Source organism: Dermacentor silvarum, chromosome 2, assembly GCF_013339745.2.
Source record: "Dermacentor silvarum isolate Dsil-2018 chromosome 2, BIME_Dsil_1.4, whole genome shotgun sequence".
NCBI classification, from domain to species: Eukaryota; Metazoa; Arthropoda; class Arachnida; order Ixodida; family Ixodidae; genus Dermacentor; species Dermacentor silvarum.
The window spans coordinates 229,765,533-229,791,557 of record NC_051155.1 but is presented as its reverse complement, the minus strand read 5'-3'; the positions used below and the strand labels follow the sequence as shown (position 1 = coordinate 229,791,557).

Sequence of the window (26,025 nt, the reverse complement as noted above, 5' to 3'; positions counted from 1 at the left end):
GGAAGACAAGAAACCCGGACGAAATCGGGGTCTTTCAGACTAAACACGCGGCAGCGGGCCAATTGCGTCCCGCTGTTCAAACGGGCAACTTGGTTGCACTGGGGTAGATTTATGAACCAGCTAAGCGTAAACAGGTGCCAACTAGTATCGTTAACTGCGTCAGCTGTTACGCACGAGAGAAAGGGCAAGAAATATTGCGCCATAGCTCTACTCCGTGGCATTCGCTCTTTTGCTCACGTGGCCAATGTTTATATTTTGGACGAGAGGTTCTGCTCTGTATTTCGACCCGTTACGTATAATCACGTAATCGCGAGAAGATCTTGCGGCGCGTGCTTGCTGAGCGCTCTTGAGGAAACAGGTTGAAAGTTCTCGGCGCAGAATAGGCTTGTTATAAATGGGATGGGGAGATTAAAAGGAAAGCGGAATGCTCTCAGCCAGACTTTTGTGGTAGTCAGTCAGGCGGCTCCTCGCCGAGCACCATGAGAGCTGCAGCAGTTAAATACAGTACTGTTAATGAAAGCATTCGCAAAAGGGACATTTGAGTGGCAGAGTCACTTCTTCTCTGACATTCCGAACATTATACCGAAACCTTGTCTTTTCAAAACGGTTTGTATTTTTGACTAACAACAGGAGCTCTTCAAGAAGTCAGATCCCATAGGAATTTTGCGATTGGGTCATATCAGCCCTATAATGCTGAGTAGGTGATCAGAACGTAATCGATCTGGCTGTTTGTTGTATTCGATTCCGAAATGGAACAAGCTCTTGTTATTTCTGACTCGACAACACGCTATACGCCTTAAGAAGAGCTGCCTTCTGAATACAATGGCAGTATAATCACCGGTCATTTGGTACTAAGTTTCTTTCATGATATTTCTTTTCCTGGCCCGCGTGAGGCCACCGCCCTCCACCCTCGGTAAACATTATTAAGTAGCTTTTTCAGGAGTGTATGCTACTAACTTAGCTTGATAGTTATAATTGCAGATTATTTTACACTTGGCGCGTGACGTCGAACTTGTGCTCTCGTATTCTACGCCACAAACACGTTTTGCGACTCGTTCGCTTATGATCACACAGGCCGCAACATAATGCACTCGTCAGTAACGTCAGAAGGCTTTCCCGTCAACGGACCAAGATTACGTCTCCGGCGGTACCTAATTGAAATGTTGAACTAGCGAAATGAGCCTACTGCGTCGACGAGATTTGGAGCATTCCGAGACGCCGTGTGTATGTGCAAGCTACGCACGTGTATAGTGGCAACATCGAGAGGCTGCCACATAGGTGCAAGCAGCAGCAGCAGCGGTCGGCGCCTAGTTTTGTTTCTTCGGGGCGCGGAAGAGACGCGCGTCCTGCGAGCGGGCGCGCGGCATTCCCGGCGGTCGTAAAGCCACCCGTCGCCTACAAGCGGCGCGTCAGCCGCGCCGTCCGTCGCCGACAGTCCGGCTGGTCGTCCTTTTGCCGCCCTCTTTCTCCTGCAGTGCGGGCTGCCGATAATCGGCCGCCGATGGTTGCATCACTGCTGCAGTGGAAGGAGCCGTGGGCGTCGGACAAGCTTCGGCCCCTGGTCGTAAAGATAGCGGACCCTAAAGTGGCCCCGTGTCCCTGCCGCCCAAAAAAACGTGGCGGGCATGCAAAAGAGCGCCCTCTGCGATGGTATGCCGGTGGCGTCAGCAGCTCGCCGCTGTGGTACCGGCGCGAAGGAATGTCCGGGGACGTCGTCGTGCTTCTCCTTCGACGGGGCCACGTCAGCTGCGGTGGCGCGGCGACGGCGCATACCGCGCCGCGCCCGGTCCAGGGACCGTAAGCGAGATAGGAAGTTCCTGGGTCGGGTAGAGAGGAGGTGCGGGCTCAATTTTTGGGCTGGGAGCTTTGGGCCCGCGGGATAAGCGCGTTTCTAGGGTGAGAAAACACGGATAAAGGAGTACGTACGAACGTAAAGCAGACGCTGGTCGTGGGACCTACACGGAAGGAATGTCTGTTATATATATACATTCACTCGGATGACCAAGCAGGGGCGGAATGCAAAGTGAAACAAGGTGCACTTGGTATCTAAATTGTCGAATATGTGCACAGAAAGCCTGCACTTACGCCCTTTCCACGCTCTGCAGCGCGCGCGGTACGACGGGACAATGTCGTTCACTGTGGCTACACGCTCTACTTGAACAATCTTTCAGAAGCAGTCGGCGGAGGTATCGTGGTCATTGTGTCATATTTAAATACGCGATCTTTTTTTATCGCTACAAGTAACTCGGAAAACCACGCACTAACTTCTGTTGTGACAGTGCGATACGCTTGCAGCGACGCTGGAGGGCGGAGCGGTTTCTCCCTTCACTGAAAGACGGCGTCACCATTCCATCCGCTAAGAAAATCTACATTCTTCGACTTTCTCATGAATAGAACCGCTACTATTCAGGTGGGGCAGATTCGGTCGAGCGTGTACGAACTGGGGGCTCGGGGTAACCCCCAGGGATCAATCATCTTCACCATTGCTCTTCAATATAGTCATGAAGGATCTCTCAGACAGACTGGGCGGCCTCCCGGGCATAGGTCACGCTCTCTGCGCAGAGGACATCACGATCTGGTGCCCAGGGGGCTCCCTAGCGGAAATGGAGCAAGCTCTACAAGCGGCCCTGGACGAGACAAAGGCTTACCTCGCGGACACGGGTCTCAAGCTGTGTCCGAGTAAGTCGGAGCTGTTACTTTACATACCGGCAAGGCAAGGGGTTAGGGGTCTGACACAACTGAACCAGCTACCCGTAGTATTATAGGCGAATAATGGGCAGAAAATTCCTAGAGTCGACTCAGTCAAGATCCTAGGCCTGCTCATAAATGCGAGGGGCTGTAATGCCAGAACAATTACCCACGTTACAGCCAAGACGGAGAATATGTTGAGGTTAATCGCTAGGGTGCCCAACCGAAAGAAGGGGTTAGGTGAGGACAACCTCCTTCGGATGTACCACGCGTTTCTGATCAGCCATATTAACTATGTGGCGTCCGCTCTAGTATGGACCAAAACGGAAAAGACCAAGTTAAATACCCTCATGCGCAAGAGCATCAAGAGAGTGCTAGGGTTGCCGATTGCCAAGAGCTCCGATAGGCTAGATCAACTCGGATTGCACAATAACATAGACGAGATCATAGAGGCGCAGGTCACTGCCCAGGTGGTTAGGCTGGCGTCGACCAAGGCTCCTAGGATAATGGAGGAACGGCGGATAACACTGACACGGGAAACGAGGGAGACCTACATGATGGGGCCATTCCCGCGAAACGTACATCCACAGCATAACGAGGATAGACGTAAAGCCGGTGCACGAGTCATTTTGAAGAGAGTTAGGGATAACATAGACTCTGCGGTCTTTGTCGACGCGGCGCATTACAGGAACAGGAGAATGTGCGCGTTGTCGGTTATAGACGGGCGGGGCGTGTTTCGCTCGTCTTCGCTCGTCTATGCTCTGAGCAAATCGCGGCTGCGCTGGCCTTGTGTGACCCAGAGCGTTTCTACATTTACACCGACTCGAGAGACGCAATCAGAGCATTCGAATCGGGTAACCTCGCACGAGAGGCAGCTTCTATTCTAGAGAAGAGGGCTTGCCCCGGTTCTCATTATATTACGTGCTTCCCGGCACACATGGGGACGAACGTTCTCGCGGGCTTCCCAAACCTCAACGAGGTGGCCCACGACCGTGCGCGAGAACTCACGCGCCGCGACGGTCTGGAGGCTCCGGAGGGGCAGGAAGGGACTCAGCAGAACGATCCACTTCTCACATTTAATGAAATTACTAAACATCACCAACTTGGCAGGAGAGTTTATCCTCTTCTTCACTCGAAGGTCAGCAGAGGTCAGTCAGCTACTCTTAGAATGTTGCAGACGGGATCTTTCCCGTCACGGGGCTTCCTAAGTAGGATATACTCAGACGTGGACCCTGGTTGTCCCGACTGTAATGAAACCTTTTGCTCTATGGCTCACATGCTCTGGCGATGTCCCGCGTTGCCTAACGACCTTCTCTCCAGCGAAGCCGAATGGGAGGAGGCCATCAGAAGCACGGTACTCCGAAAGCAAGCCCAGGAAAGGGCGGAGCGTCACGGCGTTCTGTCCTCACCGTGGGCGCGGCCAGCGGTTACAATGGCCTCCCGTTAGGGTGTCCTGACAGTAGGTCCTCAGGATCAAATAAAGTCCGTTGTCTGTCTGTCTTCTACTGGCATCGCCGCAGGCGTCGCGCACTTCTGACTTATTCTGAACGAAACAACTAAGTACTGCATCCAAACGGGGTACCGTACGAAATGCACCGTGAAATGCCACCTCTGTCGAAAAAAAAAAATTGCACAACTCGAACGAGCCAGCGGTTCAGCTGTAAGAACTACGTATTCGTGGCTCCATTATCGGTAATGCGATGTGTTTATATAACGTCGGTCTATACTCACTGACGTTGAGAACTCCTCCGAAGACGGATGGTATGTTGTGGAAAGTGGTGCAGTTCCACCGGCTGGCCCTGAACTGGAACTGGCACTCGTCGATGCCCAGCTTGGCGCCGCGGCTCACCGTCTGCAGCGCCCGGTGGCTGAGCACGCACAGGTCCCGGTTCTCCTTCACTTGGTAGCGGAGTTTGTGGCAGTTCTCCGAGTGAGCCGACGCCTTCAGCGTCAGCATGTTCTGGTACGTGCTCGGCATGCCCAGCAGCCTGCGAAAAAGGCGCGAGAACCGCATGGTCAGACCACGGACGCCTTCGACACACAGCTCACAGAGAGACAAAACAAGAAGAGGAAAGGCAGGGAGGTCAACCAGACGAGTGTCCAGTTTGCTACCCTACACCGGTGGTAAGGGAAAAGGGGAATAGAAAAGAAAAAAAAAGGAAGAGAGTGAGCACTGAGTGCACGTGGGAGTATGTACAGGAGCACTATGCACAGGGGGCTATGAGGAACGCCGTAGTGGAGAGCTTAGGATTAATCGTGACCACCTGGGGTTCTTAACGTGCACCTAATGAATGCACGGCACACGGGTGGTCTTGCGTTACGCCTCCACCGTAATGCAGCCGCCACGGCCGGGTATCGAACTCGCGACATCGTACTAAGCAGCAAAAGCCGATAGCCACTATAGACCGCCGTGATCGGTTGCCGAGAATTTTTCCTGAGTGAGTGACTTTGATGTGAAAAAAAAAAAGAGAACGTTGCGACGGACACAAAGTTCCACACTCATGCATATATGATTTGTTACCTTCTTCTATATTCAATCTAGGATTGCTGGACTTTAGGGCCCGTATTCAGGGAAGGCTGTTGCGATAGAAGCGTTCGTAAGAGAAAATTTCATCCAACCCTTATGTTGGGCGGAATATTAGCGATCACTGCCGGCCAATGGCAAAGAGCAATTACGAATGAAAAGCTTTGTGAATTTGGTTCTGTGGTCCCAGATCTCTGTTAGTTGGTCCCTCCGGGGACGACTAAATGTTAGTCGTGAGGACTAAAAACTGCAGTTACTCTCATTTTCTCCATTTTTGGCTTAGAGTGTACCGTTTCAGTAAACCACACCGTTTACTCCAACCGTGTTTCCTTCTTAAACCGCGGCTCTTGGTCATCAGAACAGGCCATTGAGTTCGCCATAAATTCGCCGGTGGCCCGAAACACTAAAACGAGAGCAATAAGCGCCGTCCTTCCGTAGCCGTCTTCGAGCCGCGAGACAAAGCTATATAACACGCCGCGACATCGAGGGTCTCCGCTATAGAATGCCCTCTACGTCGTTACCATGTCAGCGCGTTTCAGTGTCCCATGCATCCGAGCGACAAGTTTGCGCAGTATATATACTACGGCCATTGAAACAGCTGTAGCCAAAGCTTCTTTGTCGTCACCAGCTGGCATTATATGGCGCATCTTCGCTTTTCTTTTCCTTCTCCTTTAACGAGGGGTGCGCTCGCCACACATTCTTCTGACCTCGGAAGGCTTTTCTTCATTTCTTTTCATGCCTCCAGCACGGGCGTGACGTCCCCGCTCGACTTATGGTCTGCTTGGTCCCCAGCCGGAGAATAAATACGCTCGCATTACCGCCCGGTCTCTCTGTGCCGCGCGCGCAATCCTAAAAGGGAAACGCACCACGGCACACCAGCCATGTTGGGGGTGAGCGGAACGAATTCACAAATCGCCGAACATAAATCTCTGCGTGTTTTTCTCCTCCCGGAGACAAAAAAGCTTGCGCGCGAGTGCGCGCTCCCTTTGTTTTCTGCTGGCCGACTAAGGGAAAGAAAGAAAGAAATTAAAGAAAATATGGGTCCCCGTGGGCTTCTTCTCGCGCGGTCCCTACTTTGATAACGCCGCGTAGAAACGTCGAGGTTAAAAATACAACCGGCTCGGGAGTGCTCCTCTGTTCCCGAAGCTTCGCGAAAATATCGCGGTGCGAGCGAGGGCTCGCGGAAAGAAGCGCGCGTATGTCGAACATCCGGTTTCTTGTCTCCGATGAAGTGGTTTGATGTCTCGACGTGTACTTCTGGGCGTTGTTCTGTGTCGCTGCCGCGAGTTATGCTTTCCTGGCGAAGGAAAAGTTATTAGGAACAGGCGATTATGAGAAGTCCGACGACCGCGCACGGAATGCTTTTCTGAAACTTTGTGGCAGTGGGTTTTTTCAGAGCTCGAAAGCTCTGGTGAGCTGTTGAAAGAAGAACCCAAACTTCACGCTGAACAACGGTAGCTGGCCTGACGACGAAAACGGCGTGGATAGCGATAACGACGACGCTGGCACGATGGCGACTACTGGGCAGCTCCGCAACGACGACGCTAAGATGGCGACCACTGAGAGAAGACATAAAGCCTGAAAAGGCACAGTGACAACAGCGACACGACGACGGGACGATGACAGCGCAACGGCTCACATGTCACGCGCCCGAGATCAATTCCTAGGTGTGGACAAATGGACCTTTCATTTCCGATGACTCCTCCCAGAGAGGTAACGCGACAACAAACATGGTTATGATACCTGCGACAGACGGCCACGAAAGTTGGCTACTGGAGTACTGCCGCTGTAAAAAAAATGGCGAATAGCCGCAAGACACTTAATTTCCGACAAGCTTTGGCATAGAGCGACCGGCATAATTGAGTTTAAAAGTCAAAACGTTGGCACGCACTGATTCGCTCAGAGAAGACGACGCGGTTCAGGCGACGTCCGCTCGAGGCCGCGGATGTTTCTTTGGTGTAACCGTTACGCTCCCGACCCCAGAAGCCGATATCTCCTCGCGCGATGCACAAGCTGCCCTTTGTCCTCGTTATGCCCCTCTTACGGTGCAAAATTGTCCCCGTCCTCAGCTTTTATGTTCGCTCCATCCCCTCTATCTCTCGTCACTTTAAGTTCTTTATCTATCTTTTTCTTTTTTTTTGTCATCCGTCCCTCCGCTCCCGTTTACGCCATGATGGCCTCCATCCTTTCTCCCATGCGTTAATCCAATTGGCCGTGATCGCATTTCCCGCTCCGTGTAGTAACGCGGTTAGAAAAAGAAAAAAAAAAAAAAAAAAAGGAGAGCCTAGCGAGACGCAGTGACCCCTGTCGTCGCGTTCGCTGACGTTGGAGCAGAAAGAGAAAATAACATAAATATAAATAGAGACGATATAACAGGAGGTAGGGAGGAGGGCAGGGGGGAAGGGTAAGGAGCGCAGGCAGGAATCGTCGAAGATCACATGCCCTCCGCCGTTACTGTCCCTGCCCCCCTCTACTTTCCAACAGCGAAGCGACTCAACATTGGGAGCAATGTCAAAAGCCAAGCGGTTCGCGGGGACAAAAAGCTCGTGGTTCTCTCCGCGCGCCACGAGCACGGCCAGTAGGAGGCCCTCTCCTCCGCCCTATACGCGCAACGGTTTGAGTGGCTCGCGGAAGTTGCCTTCGCCGCACGGCAACCAAGCCTTGCGGCTCAGCGGGCTTTGGAAAATTCGGTCAGCGGCGGCTCTCGGTTCAACGTGGACAAGATTTGAGGATTTCTTTGTGGCTGGTTAAGTTGTGGCCTCGTATCACCTCCATCGCACGCTATTATAAAACACTTCCATTAGCTTCTTGTTTGTAGTTATGCTTTTCTTTTTTCGTCGTTCCAGCGTGTATCTGTGGGGCGCGCAGTCGCGCTTCTTTCGAGTTTCATGAAAACGCGCTGTTCGTGAAGTGCATGACAAAAGTATGACGTATCTGTGATGCTATGTTCTCTGGAAGTGTTCCTGTCTTTCCTTATTCCTTTCTCTCTCTGGCATTTTTTTTTTTTTTTGCCGGACAGCACCACAAAGACAGCGGCCATTAATTCCATCTGATTTGGCTCTTTTCTCGGTCCTCTCAGTCTTTGTATGTTATAGGCAATTTATTTCATGTGTCTTATTCATGTCAAGTCGCATGATATTGCATTTACAAGCACTAACAGACGCGCAGGCGAAGGTGATTTCGAAAACGCTAGGGCCCGTCAGCTCGCGCCTTCGATGGATATTAAAAGTATATTGTTGCGGTTTATAAGTGATAAGGTACGAATGTTGACATTCTGCTGAATCCTTCGAGTGAACTCGCGTTCGTGAGATCTATGAACGCTACAATTTTAACGCCTTCGTTTGAGGACGTCGACAAGGCTACGAAAGATTGCTGCGTCTGCCACTTGTTAAATACCTAGTTCTTGCTTTCTTTCTTTGTCAGAATTATTAGTTAGCGCAACTATCGTAAAACCTACCCGCTAACAAAACGATCAAGACGACAGGGTGGAATTCGTTCGTTAAACACGTTTGAAGCAAAGATGGAAGTTTTTCCGGCTGTAAGCCCGCTGAGTGCGACAACTCGAAGAATACGTCAAACGATGCACGCAGCGTAACTATGTATATATAAGAGCCTACAGCGCGAACTATAGTGACTTTATACACCCTAACTGGGTGTTTTAATACACGACATGCAGCTCTGCTTTGAATTCAATGCAATGTGCTGTCCCTGCGTTCACGATCTTCTCGTTTAAAGAGACATGTGCGTGGACGCGACTGAAGTTTTGCTTTTTCTCGCTTACAGCTTTCGCAGCTCTTTTGTGTCGAGCGCAGACGCGTCATTAATTATTCGTTCGATGTGTTAAATTTTCGTGCCAAGTGAGCCATTCGTTAGCTTTTCGGGATACCCTGGATGCGGGAGTTCGGCGGTGTTCTGAGGCTCAGTATTAGATTGCGGGTTGGATTTTCGCAAATCGGAATTATGAACGCATATCTGGTTAGCTTTACGTATACTTTAAAGAACCAATAACGAACCAAAACTAGTCCGGAGCATATCTAGTACGGCGGATTTCATAGCCCAGCTTTAACATAGCATTTTTTTTTAAATTTCTACACGTACACAAGTTACTCCGTATGCATACACTATTAAATATGAGCATGATGGAGCGGCATGCTTCAAGTATTCCCGATGACCTCACCTGGAAAAGCAATTATGTTGCTATCCAAGGTGATATCAGAGTAAAAATTAATATAACAAATTTAACGAATTCTGGGCTTTTCCGAGCCAAAACCACGATCTGATTATGAGGCACGCCGTAGAGGTGGACTTCCGACTAATTTCGACTCCCTGGCCGTCTTTAACGTGCAGCCAATGCATGTTAGATGGGCGTTCTTGCATTTCGTCCCCGTTGCAGAATAAGAATTACTTTATTCATGTCAGTAGCCAATTAGGAATTACAAGATACATACAGAAGAAGGTCCTGTAGTAAAGAACTGAATTGGGACCTTTTGTGCATAATAACAATCAAGAATCATTCAACTAAAGCAATCACAGCACAGGAAAGTTATAAATAAAAAATTATAATCAATATTATAATACACAAAGGATAAAAAATACAACGTATGACTTTGAATTAATCGTTAGCAATTAAACAAAGAACATAAAGGTTCAAGGCTCTTTCAATAACAGAAATAACATCACCACAGATATGCAGGAATAGGGGAAAATATATTTGGTAGCTTTAATCTCATTGTTCAATAAATCACGCCAGTGCCTTGCAGAAAAGTTGATCGACGCCTTCGTTGAATACGACACAGAGGCAGCTGCTCTCCCACAATTCCGCTGAGCGCTCCGCAGCTCATTCGCGGATGCATAACAATCGACGACGCAATGACAATTAACTTCGCAACAGGCCACGAACCGTATACTTGAAAGAAAACAAGATGTCTGCGGAGTTAATGAATTGATTTACTAGAATTCGCTAATTGACCTTTCAATGATTAAATGCCGTGTTTTAACTCTCCCGATAGAGCTGGAACCGGCTGCAGCGCACGATAGCATTGCTCGTGCACAAAATTGAAAAAAAGAAAGAAAAAGAACACTCTAACTTCCTCCGAAGTAAGAAATAAGAAGGCGAAGGAGGAGGAAGACGGGGATGTGAAGAGCAATAACCGGAACAGAGCAACGCTATAGAATTACCCGAAATTACGCAGTTAGCGGAACAGTGGGTAGACCACGCATCGGATAGCTCGAACTGAAACAGAGCTCGGTGAGGAGGAGGAGCAGGAGAAGGAAAAGGTCGACCAACTTCTGTGCAGTCGCGCTCTGGTGAGCGCGTTTCACAAAACCAGATCGTACGGTGTCCACCTCGGCTTCAGAAGGTGCTCACGTCTGCCGCTGGACTACAAGAAGAGGAAAAAAAAAAATAACACCGACGCACAAGTCTGCTGAACACCAGGGTACTCAATGAAAGAAGAGTTCAAGTGGAAGGCGGTACGGACCCTCAAGCCACCGCGCAAAGAAGTATCAAAGTATGTATCCTGTCGAGACGGCAAAGAGGACGCTCGGACTTTTCGGCTGCCGGTCGGCGTAATCCTTTTTTGCGTACACACGCGAGGACCGGCCGCGGCTGCGGAGTCAGCGCGTACTCCCGCGGACGGAGCTCTTAATGACCCGGCAGTGATGCGATCATCGGCAAAAGAGATCTGGGACCGCGATCTCTTCTCCGTGCTCGCGCGCGCGCGGCTAAGCCAATCTGGCCCCGCGCTTCCCACGCGCGACGGCACAAGGGCCCAGCCTTGTGGTGTGCGCGAGCCGCCGACGCCACTTCACCGGTCCCCGACCGCCGCCGCTACTGCTGCTGCTGCTGCTGCTGCTGCTTGTGCTGTCACAAACCGTCGCGCGTGCTGGTGCTGCTGGGTTGAGCTTGCGGCGGCGGAACCCCCCTCCCCGATCTCTCCCACCGCGCAACCGCGCCACGCGGGCGCTGGTGGAAATTTAAAGGCGGTCCGCTTTCGCTTCCACGTGACTGGCTCTGTGCTCGATGCGCAGAGCGCTGCATTCGAGTGCGTGCGACCCGAACGACGCGACGCGGCGGCCCGCGAGTTTGGCTTGGGGGAAACCCGATAGCAAAACTGTGAGAGCGGGGCGATATGGGCCAAGCTGAGCGGGAGGACCACTGTATTCTCGGTGTGCCGCCGCCTAAACGAAACAATGGAAACAAATCGCCTTGTGTTTTCACGTTGGGAGTATACAGGCGCAATAATTGGCGAGTTGGATTTCGTTCGTCTCGTGGCAGGGTAAATAAACGCACACAGATAAGAACGGATGAATGGACAGTATCGTGATTGTTATCGCGATGTATTCCTCAGTGCGAGTGAATTCGGTGACCTTGTGTTGCGTGATCACCATAACGCTCCAATTACCGCATGCCGTATGTTAGTGTCGATGCCCTTGGGTAATTATCATGACGACTATGTCGATGCCGCACATACTGATCGTCATCTGTGTCAGGTTCACCTTCTTCGCGATCTCTAGACATTTTAGGGGATGTGCTACATGGGTGCACATGTAGCACTGGTAGAAATCATCATAATCATCGTCATCATCATCCTATATTTATGTCCACTGCAGGACGAATGCCTCTCCCTGCGATCTCCAATTACCCCTGTCTTGCGCTAGCTGATTACAACTTGCGCCTGCAAAATTCCTAACATAACCGCAACTACCGGCTGCGCCTTCTCAGCGCCGATGAGCTGGTGGACCGCTGCTCTCTGAATCATGTCTGCCAAAGTCGGATTCCCGGTTTGACCCAATGTGGGGTTTGACCAGTTGTGCGACTTTTTCTGTCGTTTTCTGCGTCATGTGGCAATGTTGAGCGTTACATCACGAACTGAATCACTAGTCGGAGAGTCACTTGACAGGTCTTAATTATTTGTGATAAACCGTCGTTGGCGGAGTCTAAATGTAGAAAAAAAAATGAAAAAAGGGCAACGTGAGTAGTGTAATTAATGGATTATGGGGTTTTACGTGTCAAAACCACGATTTCATTAAGAGGCACGCCGTAGTGGGGGACTCCGGACTAATTTTGGCCACCAGGGGATCTTTAACGTGCCCCCAGTGCACGGGACACGGGTGCTCTTGCATTTCGCCCTCATTGAAATGCGGCCGCCGCGGCCGGGATTTGATCCCGCGACCTCGTGCTTAGCAGCGTAGCACCATAGCGGCTAAGCCACCGCGGCGGGTTTGAGTAGTGGATGAGCAGGATGATGCAGGAGATGCTTATCAGCGCGTTTCATTACAACCTCCCGATTGCTGGCCCATTCCCAACTGGGTGTGCGGGCCATGTTTAAGGCTTATCATTATCATCATCATCATTGTCCGCGCATTGCATATCTAGACAGGGTATTTGAATGGGCACTCAGTGAGCAATCCGAAATAATGGGTGCGTAGGGGAAAGGGTTTCGCCGACACTGGTTTCGGATCACGCTTTGTAAGCCAGAGGAACGTATGGTCCGGTTTCTGAATGTGAAGTTCGTTTACTCGCTGTTTCCCGCTTTGTTCGCCATAAGAGAAACTTCCGGCTGGTTTGGCATCGTGGATGTGCCGGCCAGTTAGAGGTGTCTACGATAAGCGTTTGGCTTGTTTCGCATGTAAAGGGGGGGGGGGGGTTCTGTTCAAGAGAGAGAGTAAACTTTTATTTGGAAAGCAAGTCGGAAATTCTTCTTCAATGAGTGGGGCCCTCAGTACAGGGCTCCAATGCCATGCGCGACTTCGTGAGCCCGCTGGATCAGGATGCAGCGCAGGCAACTGCCAGTGTGAACGGGCCCTAGTGGTGAATGTATAGTCTAAGGAGAAGGCACAGACTGCAGGCGAAGGGCGCCGGTTACCAACACGACGGGCGTGCCACCGCACACGTACTTAAACATGGACAGACTGGGCCTTCCGCCGGCGAAACGGCCGCAAGGAAGACACCTCTCTTCGAACCGACTCGCACGGCAAGCTGACGCGGCTCGCGCGCGGCAGACGGGAGCGGCATTCGCTCCTGTGTTTGTGTGTGCGTATGCGGCTGGGGAGCGGTTTCAGTTTCCGGTGCTTCTTCCTGATTTAGGAGAAAAAAAGCGAGACGCTGACCCAAGTCTGGCCCAACGTGCCGGTATGCTCGGTGTGGTTCGAGCGCACAGCTGGTCGAGCCTCGGCCGCCGCCGTGGCACGGCGTGCAGTGCGCTGGCTGTGCAGGCAGCCGGGCACAAAGCCTCGCAGTGCACATCTTCGTTTTCTTACATCTGGCTGACCTGGCTGTGAACGCGTGCTTTTGTTTCGTTTTTCCGAATGCGCAGTCACTGGGTTCTCTATCGTTTTCTTAATTTTTGTTCTCTTTGGAACCGCAGAGTGAGTTGTTTGCACCCGCGGATGCATGGAACCAGCGCCTTTTCTGGTTTCGTTCTAGTTGCATTGAGTTCCATCTTGAAGGGGCGGTCATTTAAAGAAATTTGCCGTGCTATATACAGTCTGCGTTTTGACGACAATTTCTTGGCAATTAGTCTCTACGGAAGCTATGTATTATGCAGTACACCTCGCATTAGAGCTTTTATTAAAGTTTGTCGTTGTCATTCCCTTTAGCAAAACGTGCGCTAGTAATGATTTGGCGATCTTCTGGTGTAACATTTCTTTTGTTATTATGGAGCGTCACTTATAACTAAGGGAATGCCCCACCAGACTTCACGATTCTACATGACGCAGACTTATCACTCACTCACTCACTCACTCACTCACTCACTCACTCACTCACTCACTCACTCACTCACTCACTCACTCACTCACTCACTCACTCACTCACTCACTCACTCACTCACTCACTCACTCACTCACTCACTCACTCACTCACTCACTCACTCACTCACTCACTCACTCACTCACTCACTCACTCACTCACTCACTCACTCACTCACTCACTCACTCACTCACTCACTCACTCACTCACTCACTCACTCACTCACTCACTCACTCACTCACTCACTCACTCACTCACTCACTCACTCACTCACTCACTCACTCACTCACTCACTCACTCCAATGCTGTAGGCGCGTGTTTTGTTGCACACAACGCGAATCGTAGGCATACTTAAACGTAAATGCAGTCATCACACCAGCGCAGGAAAGAACAGTCTGACACTCATGTCCAGAGCGTGTTGAAGAGACGAACGACTTCGTAACGACTGCCCGACCTTGAGCGCCGGGCACCAATTTAGAAACTCGAAATGTCAGCTGCAGAGCGACGGCGTGCCACGATTGAAGGGGCGGGACTGTGCAGCGACACAAAACACGCATTATTTAACGCAGTGACGTCCACAGGCGAGAGCCAGGAAACGCATATCATTGATAAAAAAAATAATAAGGAAGACATAGGAGCGGCATTGCCGGTGGTGTGTACGACGTGAAAGAGAAGCTGTTTCGAGGAGGTATACAGTATAGTGTCTCGGCATAGGGGCCCCGCCGTAGTGTGTTGCTGCGATGCGTGACTGAGCGATCAGCACTTCCTGCTGCTGGCCAATGCGAGGAGGCGGCGGCGGACGGGCGCGCGCCGAACCTGTAATTACGGCTCGGGAAAATTCACACCTCGCGCACGGCCATGGCTCTGCCCGCCGCTTTGTCCAAGGGAGGGGGCGGATTTCCCGAGAACGACCTAAAACACGGCGCTTGCCTCGCAGGTGGTCCTCTGCCCCGCCGCGGTGAGATGAACGCTGCTCGTGCAAGACGCTGCCCCCTCCTCATGGGTCTGTGTAACCCCGCGCGTGCAACTATACAAGGGAGGCCCAGAGAAGGCGCCAGGCAGGTCCGGAGGGCGCCCCCCGTCTGACTCGACTTGAGAACTATCTGGAGCGTGAAGATGCGAGTGAAATCACGAGATACGTTTTATTATACGTTCAGGATGAACGTCCCGGTTAGGAACCTGTCTGACGAATTGTTTCTGATCGGCCTGCCGGACGAGATGCGTGAGATCGACGCGGACGCCTGGCAGTGGATGGCAGTTTATGACATGGAATGAATATCTCTTGAGTGACAGTTAAGTGGGAAACACACGTGCGTCAGAACCATCCGATCTGTCGCATGACACGTGGGTGAGATGGCTCCTCCGGCATGTTGGAACTTGTTGAAATCTGCTGATAACTTCGGTGCGTTTGGTGGTGTACGGATGTCGGAATAGATGGGCTTTAGCTTTTCTTTTCGTTTTATGAAATCACCGCTCGAGCATAGCCAAGTATGGTGCCACCACCACCACTACCACCACCGCCGCCACCACAACCACCACCACCAACGACTAGAATGACAACGACAACGACGACGCGACAGTAACAAATTTTCCTATAGAATTTCGGAGGTCTGATAAATCTCTTATAATTAAGTTTAAGTTTCTCTAAATATAATTAGCCAACTCCTGTCTCTTAGGTCACACGAGGACTCCATAGAGCGTATTTCGTGAGTAATCTTGGAGTGGCGACGCTGTTGCGCATATGCTAGGCGTCGCACGATGTCCATACTGTAATCAGTGCTGAATTGAGTTACAAGCGATTGTCGCCTAAAGCGACGACTATACAGAAAGCTTATTTCAGCCGTGAATGCATCATCAGGCATCGCACGATGTCAAATACCGGGTGCCGTGGCATTTTTTTTTTTGTCTGTTCCACGACACTTGGTCCGTTACCCGCCGCGGTGGATTAGTGGCTATGGCATTTCGCTGCTAAGCACGAGGTCGCGGGACCAAATCCCGGCCTCGGCGGTCGCATTTCGATGGGGGCGAAATGCAAAAACGCCCGTGTACCCTGCATTGGGTTCGCGTTAAAGAACCTCAGGTGGTCAAAATAATCCGGAGTCCTTCGCTATACGGCGTGCCTCATAAACAGATCGTGGTTTTGGCACGGAAAACCCCAGATTATAATTATTTTAATGAACCCTTGCTCCGTTCTTGCACGATGTCATATCCATGCAATGCATTGCTACGCTTGTAGGTGTCGACTCTGGCCAACGTGCTGGAACGTTGTACTCCGACTCGCTGCAATGCGACTGTGCGCCTTCAGCGATGTCCATCACGGCGCCTTCCTTCATGGACCCCGAGAAAATGCATGGCCTCCTAAATTGGGCGGAGCACCATGCGCCAGCCGATCTCGGAGGACATGGAAAGTGTGAATGTGCGTCCAGCGAAGCTGCAATGAGCCCGCGGAGTGCAAGCATTGAACACAAACAAGTCAGACAGTGCAAGTCAGCCGGCGCTGTAGCTCAATGGCTATGGCGCTTTGCTATAGAACACGAGATCACAGGTTTAATTCCAGCCTGCGGTGGCCGCACTACATTTGGGAGCGGAATGCAAAACTCTCGTGTACGGCGGCTTTGAGTGCAAATAAAGAGCCCCAGGTGGCTGCAGAACTTTTTTGTGTAGCTAATCACACTTAAGCACGTAATATTCATAATGAGTTTTACGCAAAAGTTATACACATTTGCATTTGAGGCATGTGGCACGTTAGTTTTATTTGAACACGTAAAATGTGATGTCCCGTACATTGAACCAACTTGAAAAGAAACTTCTTTTTTTTTTCTCTGGCATAGACGAGTGATGGACTGCGCCCCACGAAACTTCCGATCTGGCGCGTCCTCACTACTGTCACGGTGTTCGCTATGTACCGCTATTGCAAGGAAGCCGGTGGAAGTGACGAACGGCAGCGGCACGGCTTGTGTGGCAACAGTTCCCGGTAAAGTGGGTGTATTTTTGGTGGCCGATAGGTGCGGTTGAGACGAAAAATAAGAAAATAAAAACGTATATGCAGGGTTAGCAAAAAGACGAGTGAAATAAACCATACGTTCCACGTTTCCCCTCTACGAAGTGTTTCCTTTGAAGTTTGCCTCACTTTACCGAGTCTTTGCCAGCGCGTTTCCGCCTTGAATACTTTTTCTTGTGTGAAAGGGAGGGGGGAGGAGAAGAGGGGACGAAGGTGAAAGAGGGGATTGGTGAGCAACGCGAAAAAATGTTTTCAGCGATATGGCTTTCAATCCGCACTGGCGTATATGTATTTATCGCAGTCATGTAATGAAGAAAAACAAATGTCTTTTTGTTTCATTCATTTTAACAAAATCAAATTTGTATTTGATTTTATTTGACACAATAGAAAAAATTACCCCGTTTGCTGCGTACAAGCGGTTATGTTGTATTTTCTTCCCATTTCGCTCTACTCGTTTTTCACGCCATATCGGTAGCTTGACCGACGTACAATGCCACGTTTGCTACTGAAAGCGTTTTGGCTAGGTTTCCGAGTGTCCAGGCTGCTTTGCCTAAGGCGTTCGGCATTGTATTTCATAGGTACAAATACAAGATAGTACCGAAGTCAACCCTCAAGCTTCATTTCTCCGCTCCTGGCCCTGTGCGCACTGCGTAGTCCTGGACGAGTGCTTCACCTAACTGCTTGCCCACACGATGCTCGATTGCATGCGACGTTATTATGATTGGCCTGTAGCTGTTTCTGGCATGCGGCGAGACGCGAGCCCAGCGTCAAGGAAGAAAGGGCATTTCAAAAAAAAAAAAAAAAGAAAAGCATTCTTACAACTGTGGCCTTCAAGATTGCGCGGCGGCGGTGTCTGCGGGTGCCGCCCGATATCGAAGGACATGAGCCAACCGTAGAGTTTCCTGCAAAAATTACTAGAGGGAACTCTGGATTACATTGATTTGTCTAGTTTTAGCGTAAGAAGGGTGCGAGGTGGCGCTCGTTGGTTAATTCTAGAAGGCGTGGAAAAAAGCGATAAAAACGCGAATGAAGACGACAAAGACACTAGACGAGGTGTTTTTCTTGCGTCTGTCCGCGTTTTCTTGCGTCATTCTCATGCCTCCAAATTTTCGTGCTCTCAAGCATGACTTATACGTTCTTGTGGAGTTACTGTTTTTTATTATATTTCAAAATTTCCACGCGATCATATTTTCCTAATACGGCCGTGCCCAGGCAAATTGTTGCACTTATAATGCAACATTTCTTTCTGAAAATGATCAATTTGCAAAGTCGCTGAGCCGCTTGAAGCTAGAAGGACGAAGCTTAGGCAAGTCATCCGATTCTTGGACTATCCCCCTTGTTGAGCACGCGCCATAAAGTGGATCATCATCATAATAATCATCATAATTTTCACCATTCTCACGGTGGCTCTACCGCCATACATTCAGCTCCTGTAAACACTTTAAAGTCAGAATATCTTCTAGTAAACTTTTGTAGGACGGTTCCAACTCCGCCGTGGTGGTGTTGCCAGACCACGTCTCGTGTTGCGTTTGTCCGAGGTGATGTTTTTACGAAATATAAACCAAATTTTAAGAAAGCATTTTAACGCTTCGATGTAAAAATTATCATTTCGTTTTATTTTTTTATTTTATTTCGACCAAGACTTATTGCCTCAAGACATATAACGTAGGGTGTGCATTTTATGTATGCCGTTAGACCAGTGTTGTGTATGAAATCAAGCAGTGTTCTGTGGTATTTGTTGTTGTGTACCCAGCGATTATAGCTGGTTGCGGCATTGTATTGTGATAAACTACCTTAATTGGGGCTGAAAACGTGTTTATAAGCATGTTTTCGCGACTCTTATGACGAGTACCTTCGAACGCAGAAGAGTGACATCTGTTCCCTAATTACCTTACAATAGCACTCCTTTCAGGACGCGTCAAGATACTTTTTCGGTTGCTTCCTTCATTGATATTTAACGATAAGGAGGCCTGAAGGGTTCCTCACGTAAGGCCATGAAGTGGTCTTAGGAACGGAAGGTTTTAGAATTTGGCCCATAGTCGCCTATTTGAAAGCACTTACAATAAATTATGACGTATTGCGGCTTTAAATCCCTTGTATTTGTTTATTTAGTTCCACCCATTTTGTCGTCCGAAGTAGGCCACGTGACAATCCGCTTGCACGAGACATGTCCCTGTAAATCCCGCCAATATGGACAAGCTGCAGAGCACGGCGTCACGAAGACGCGGCGGTGCTGCTATCCCGTTCAACACAGGTAAAAATAAAACAAAGAAGAACTTGTAGCTGCGCTAGTTGGCAATCCATCTCAGTAACTTGTTTCTGAGAGCAAGATAACACACTCACCATAAACGCATGCGCTCATTTACAAGAACACACCCAAGGAAGGACGCCCCCACTTTTTCACACAAGTGCTCGTGGGGCGTTCTTTCTGTGGGTGCTCTGTGCGCGAGCGCGAGCGTGTATGTGAGTGTGTTCTCTTGCAGTCTGAAGCAAGGTATTGCAATAAAACAAATAAACAAAGGTAAGGGTAACGGCGGGCTTTACTGACATGAGCCCATATTATGGTCACGAAAACAATCTACGCTACGCGCTGTGCTTCACCACACAAGGATGCTGAATTAGAAAATAAAGCCGTTCCAATTAAGAAAGGGAGAGAGAGAGAAAGCAAAAGAGGATAAAATCACTGTTAAATAGCAAATCCGACACCAATGTTTTCCTGTTCGACCTCGGGTGTACACTTTCGACGTGTGCTTATCGGTCGTAGTTGGCACGATTCACAAGAGAAGGACAAACTTGAAAGGCGAGATTGGGGGTGCTGCTCTGGACAATGCCGGATTCCGCTATATTGCCAAACTCCGCCATGTTGCCGTTTTAACCTTTAAGCCAAATCACAGAGGCCGCGGTAGCCCGTATTGGCGATTCGGGGCTCACAAGATAGCGAATTTGACCATATGGCTGGCGGAATTTGACTATGCCCGAAATAGCACTCTGGGTCTCGAGAGGCAACCATGATGGATCGCAATGCCCTTTTAAAGGATGATGACGAGTTTCGTTGGCCGCGATTTCGCAGCGCTCGTTGGAGTTACACTACCTGCGACAGAGCGGCCACCTCGCACACGGAGGCGACCACCGTGATGACGTGTTCTGCTTGAGAGCGGTGTATATGCTCGGCCGTGTTCGAAGCTGCGGGGCGCGGCTAAAAGTGGAATCCAATGCAGCAACTCGAGTGGATGGCACTCGGAGGGCGCGATATCGCCACCGCGATAGGGCAATTTACGACGAAGATGGCGTGCGCGGTTCGCGCGTGACGTGCGCGTTCGTGCGTGCGTGCGAAAGCAGTCGCGTCTGTACTTACGCTGGCTACGCCGTGCGTGCCACTACTATCTTTGCCCATGCGCGTATAGGTATACACACACGGCGACTGTCTGGCCCGTGGCTTGTCGTAATTTATGGCAAATTGGAAAAGCTGATAAGCGACGACGTCTCTCGCCAACGACACCAACAAGAAAGAGACAAGCGTCGCTCGCTATCAGGAAAGGCCTCGCAAGAGTGCGCTGGCCGTGTGCGAACCATTGTCCGTGGCGAAGCCCCTTTTAACTGTGCCGTAAATCGGCGCACGCGACATTGTCGTCAGCCAGCTCGCTTTAAGGAGACGGCGACACACGCATATGTAAAGTACATCGAAAGGTATATAGACACAGGAATAGAAAAGCACGACAAAGGTAATCATGCGTGGTATTTCATAAAATTGAACTGCCTTAAAACACCGAAATCAATGATAGGAGAAACGCAATTGACAGAATGCTGACCAAAATAGCGTTGTCGAAGGGATTAGACATTTCGGCTTCGACGTGGAAGCGTTGTTCACTGTCTGATGCCTGCAACACCATTTGGTCGGTGTATTGTTAATTACGTTTGTAATGTGAATCTCTTAAAACACTATTGCAAAATGTATGCTTTGCTGTATTCACCCGCCGTGGTTGCTTAGTAGCTATGGTGTTGGGCTGCTATAGCTATAAGCACGAGGTCGCGGGATCAAATCCCGGCCACGGCGGCCGCATTTCGATGGGGTGTGAAATGCGTAAACGACCGTGTACTTAAATTTAGGTGCAGATTAAAGAAACCCAGGTGGTCCAAATTACTCCGAAGTCCCCCCACTCCGGCGTGCCTCATAATTAGATCGTGGTATCAGCGCGTAAAACCCCATAATCCAATTTTGTGGCTGTGTTGGGAAAAGGATAGCGGAATACGATAATAGAGCTGTTTTATACTTAAGACGAAAGACGCAAAGGAAATGTGAATGTTTTTTTTAAATATTTGAATAGGTAAATACATCTTTCATTAAAGCTCTTTTTATTTTCGTTCTCCTTCTTTTTTTTTCTTTTTTTGTCTTTAAGCGATACAGCTATTTCCTTTCAGTAAGCTCATTCCGCTCATGCTCTGCGATTATGTTTCTTCGCTACCACTGTACCAACCCTACTGTACCATGACTCAGGCAAAGACCTCGGACGCATCGCTTCACCAATAAACAACCGAGAAATCTAGGTGCGCTTTAATGACTTTCTTAATATCAACGTACCTGATAAGACGCTTATATAAACACACTGTGTCTACTGCTGTGTACGCGAACGAACTGTCTCTTTCCTTTTGCCTTTGCCTTCTTTTTTTTTCGATTCCTATTCCCCTTTTCCTTGTAAGGGTTAGTCGACCGAACGTCCGTCTGGTTAATCTCTCTACCTTCCCTTGTTTTCTCTCTCTCTCTACGTAAGAGTCGGTTTCATTGAAAGAGTGAGAGAAGTGGTAAGGGAAAGGCAGGGAAGTTAACCAGACTGAGCCTTGTTGGCTACCCTGTACTGGGGGAAAGCGAAAGGGCAGGAAGATAATAAGAGAATAAAGAAAAGTTCAGTGTTGACGTCATCGACGACGTGAAACTTCTCCGCTCTTCATCAGACGGTCGCTCAGTCTGGTTCTGAACGCTTCATTGAGAGAGTACGAGTGAAAGATGAGGCGCGGTGTGGCCCCATTTGACTCTCAAACCACAGCTCTACTCTACGCGGAGGACCTGCGGCTATGGCGCTTTGCTAGTGAACACGAGGTCGCGGGGGCGATTGCCGGCTGTGGCGACCACAATAAAACTGGGGCCAAGTGCAAGAGAATATCGTGCACTTCGGTTTAGGAGCGCGTTAAAGAACCCAAAATAGCTCAAAATTGGTGCAGAGCCGTCTAGTACGGGGCCTTCTAACCACTGCATTGCTACGTTACGTTAATCACAAGAAAAAAAGAAAGAAAGGAAGAAAGAAAGAAAGAAAGAAAGAAAGAAAGAAAGAAAGAAAGAAAGAAAGAAAAAGAAGGAAAGAACGAATGAAGGGTGCCACTATTTTACTCGTCCCAGCAGTCTTCACAAAATATCGCCAAATATTAGTGTTACTTGGCTAGGCGACATTTTCTTTGCTTTACTTACTGGAAGCCAACCACTTTCGCAAAGTCATTTCACATGGACTTACAGCGGAGGAAGGTGTCTTCTTCCGTCCTTAACACGGACCGACAAGTGTTATATATAATCAGCCTATATTTATGTCCACTGCAGGACGAAGGACTCTCCCTGCGATCTTTAATTACCCCTGTCTTGCGCTAGCTGATTCCAACTTGGGCATGCAAATTTCCTCATTTCGTCACCCCACCTAGCCGTCCTCGACTGCGCTTCCCTTCCCTTCGAACCCACTCTGTAACTATAATGGTCCACCGGTTATCTACTCTACGCATTACATGGCCTGCGCAGCTCCATTTGTTTCTCTTAATGTCAATTAGAATATCGGCTATCCCCGATTGCTCTCTGATCCACTCCGCTGTCTTCCTGTCTCTTAACGTTAGGCCTAACAGTTTTCGTTCCATCGCTCTTTGTGCGGTCCTTAACTTGTTCTCGAGATTCTTTGTTAACCATCACATACTGCTCTTTAAACTTGTATCATTCGGTATGTGGGGTCCTCTTTTAACTTCATAAGACGATTCGGTAACCGGTTTCGGCTGGTACAAGTTAATGATCGTTCCTTTTCTTCCACTCATTAAGTGGCAGTTCCCCAAGGATATTCCAATACTCTGCTGAAATGATAAATTAATGGGAATGAAAATGGATGAAAAACAACTTGCCGCAGGTGGGGAACGATCCCACGTCTTCGCATTACGCGTGCGATGCTCTTACCATTGAGCTACCGCGGCGCCGTTTTCCCATACACTTTCTGGGGTATTTTATGTTTTGCTACTACAACTAACCCTGGGAGTGTTAGCCAGCGCCACCACTCACAAACCTCGGAGGCGCATCTGGAACATCTTTTCTGCCGAAAGCGTCACGAGCACGTGATCTTTTTGGGTAAAGGCGACTGGTCAATAAACACACATAAGCTACCTGAAGGCATCAATGTTGCCGGATTCGAGCCCTCGTTATGTAATGAACGAGAAGAAAGGGAACCGAGAGGCCCGATTTATTAATCATATCATAAGAAGCCAACAAACAATGACACCAAGGACAACATAGGGGAAATTACTTGCACTTACTAATTGAATTAAAGAAATGATAAATTAATGAAAGCGAAAATGGATGCAAAACAACTGGCCGCAGGTGGGGAACGATCCCACGTCTTCGCATTACGCGTGCGATGCTCTTACCATTGAGCTACCGCGGCGCCGTCTTCCCATCCACTTTCTGGGGTAGTTATATTGTACAACATTTCCATTAATTTATAATTTCTTTAATTCAATTAGTAAGTACAAGTAATTTCCCCTATGTTGTCCTTGATGTCATTGTTTTTTGGCTTCTTATTATATATATTGTGAGACGTCGACCGATGCGATGCCTTTACATAATATGGAATATATATATGGAACATAATAAACAATGGTGTGGCATTATAACCCGCATATGCCGCACGTCATATAGCAGGGCGTGGCATATACATATACCTAAACATATTCTGAGAGCCTGCGTGGTAGGGGATGATTTTCTCGGCCGCGGACGCTGGCGCCGACGCCGAGACCGACGCCAACACCGACGCCGCATTTTCTGCGACACGGGGCCCTTAACGATATCGCGTTAAAATCAAACAGAATGACTGGAGGTAGTAGGAACAAGACTCGTCCGAGCACGCGCACACGTTCTTTTGGTAATTTCCATTCCTGCCACTCTTAGTTGTCTTAATAATTGAGACGATTTTAACATACGATTTGTGGCGAAACTACCTCCTTCTTAAACAGAGCGAGAAAGAGAGAGAATGAATTGATTAGGAAATGACAGCGACTAGGTCTGCGACTAGGTCTGGATGGTATACCAAACAATGATGTTAGGTATACGAGTCCCATTGTCTGCGCGTTTTTCTTGAGGAAATATAGCAATTAAAAGAGTGTAAAGGCATCAAACATTGTACACCATTTCATCATGCACGAGTCTGCTTTGTATAACCCAGCACTTCGCGACGCTATCGAGCAAACTCCAATTTAACAGTTAGAGACGTAAAAGAAGAGGAGAGAAAAGCAGCAAGAATTACACAAACAAGAAATTCTAGTCCAGCGTGTATTTACAAAATGAACGACCAGGGTATGTGTTTGGGACGTTATCGCGGAAAAAGAAGACTAAGTAGAAGAAGAAGAAGGCGAAGCAGGAGACGAAGTCGAAGACGAAGCAGAAGAAGACGAAGGAGAAGAACAACAATGACGACGACGACCACACCACGATGTATGAAAGAAATGAGTGGGAAATAAAAGTCGCGAAGAGAAGGAAGGAATGGGCCCAGCAGCTCGGCATTAAAGCCGGGCTCCCAGCGCGCGCGCGCAAAAATAGACCTCGAAATACGTCAGCCCCCTCCCTCCTCACCCGCCGCCGCCGAGCCATCTTGTAGGCCCATACCGCACTCCAGTCCGAGCAGATGATCTGCTTGTCCGATACGCGCGCAACATGTGTATGGCACGTATGCACATGCACCGCGCGCTGCCTTTACGGCCCGCTGCGCGTCGGAGTCGCGCCTTATCGCGCACTGGCGAGGCTTCCCTCGCGTCTCGTATTCCCCTTCGAGCCTAAACTCATCTAACTGGTTTTCCGCGGGCCCCGCGCGCCACTCGGCACCTTGTCCGTGGTTCGTCTGTGCGATGTGTGTGCGTGTGGCGTGTTTAGAATACGGAGCCGTGCCTTGCATGCATCCTCTGCAAGTGGTGTTCTTTTCCAACGCTAAATTCGAGCTGCATCTGCTGGAATGCAATCGTAAGAGATTAAAATAAATGAAAGCGCCGAAAGAGAGAGAGACGGAGAGATGGTGCCTCTATCTGTCTTCGGAATTTCCTGAAACGCGTAATAAATAAATGGCTTCTTTTTCCAGATGCATACCCTAATCTTTTTTAGTGCTCTCGCGCGCCCCATATTAGTACGTTTATTTTTGCGATAGAGAACGTTCGAGCCTCCGCCATGTGACGAAAGCAGAGCGAACGTACTCAATGGCGTAGCACGCGATAACTTTCGAGAGTGGAGTTAATCGTTGGACAGGCTGTCGTACTGTCCGCATCGATATGTCTTGCTTGTTCCGTTGTCTGCGCTGCTTGCGAGGTTCAAGTATTTCTATCCCCACAAAAATGATTTTTAAGCGTCTCCTTTGTTCTTAGTGAGTATTCAAGTAGATGACAGAAGAGTTCATCCGACGTACTCTGGCTTAAAGTAAAAAAAAAAAAAAAAGACAACTCAGGAAAAAAAAAAGAAAAACAGAATTGATGTCTTTCTTTCTTTCTTTTTCGCAAGCGTTGAGTTTTGGCCTTGTTGGTACATCTTTTTCAGTGTTTAGCGCAGAAATTAAAAAAAGAATTGTGGGCAGCAGAGGAGACGTACACAAGCGCTTACGCATTTCTGCTCTGCTGTCCGTGGTTTTTTAAATTTCCGCGCTAAACACTGAAAATATTTCTTTTTCTCATTTTCATTTTTTCTTTGGTTTTAATTTTCGCCAAAGTACGCTGAATTAGCTATGCACCAACTAGCCCACCATCGTACTCTACTAAGACAGAACCGTTCCTTTCATTAAATATCAT

General features: G+C 49.1%; 1 protein-coding gene and 1 non-coding gene across 2 annotated transcripts in view; both read right to left on the bottom strand.

Annotated features, from left to right (window-relative positions):
• LOC119442829 (protein Wnt-1) overlaps window positions 1-26,025 on the bottom strand; it is a 60,509-nt gene that overhangs the window by 15,431 nt on the left and 19,053 nt on the right. The window contains exon 2 of the mRNA XM_037707863.2: window positions 4,420-4,676. Coding sequence (XP_037563791.1) covers window positions 4,420-4,676 — 257 coding nt within the window. The remainder of the gene's footprint in view (window positions 1-4,419; window positions 4,677-26,025) is intronic.
• On the bottom strand, window positions 23,110-23,181 carry Trnat-cgu (transfer RNA threonine (anticodon CGU)). Its single transcript has one exon. It is a non-coding gene; the product is annotated as a tRNA-Thr (tRNA).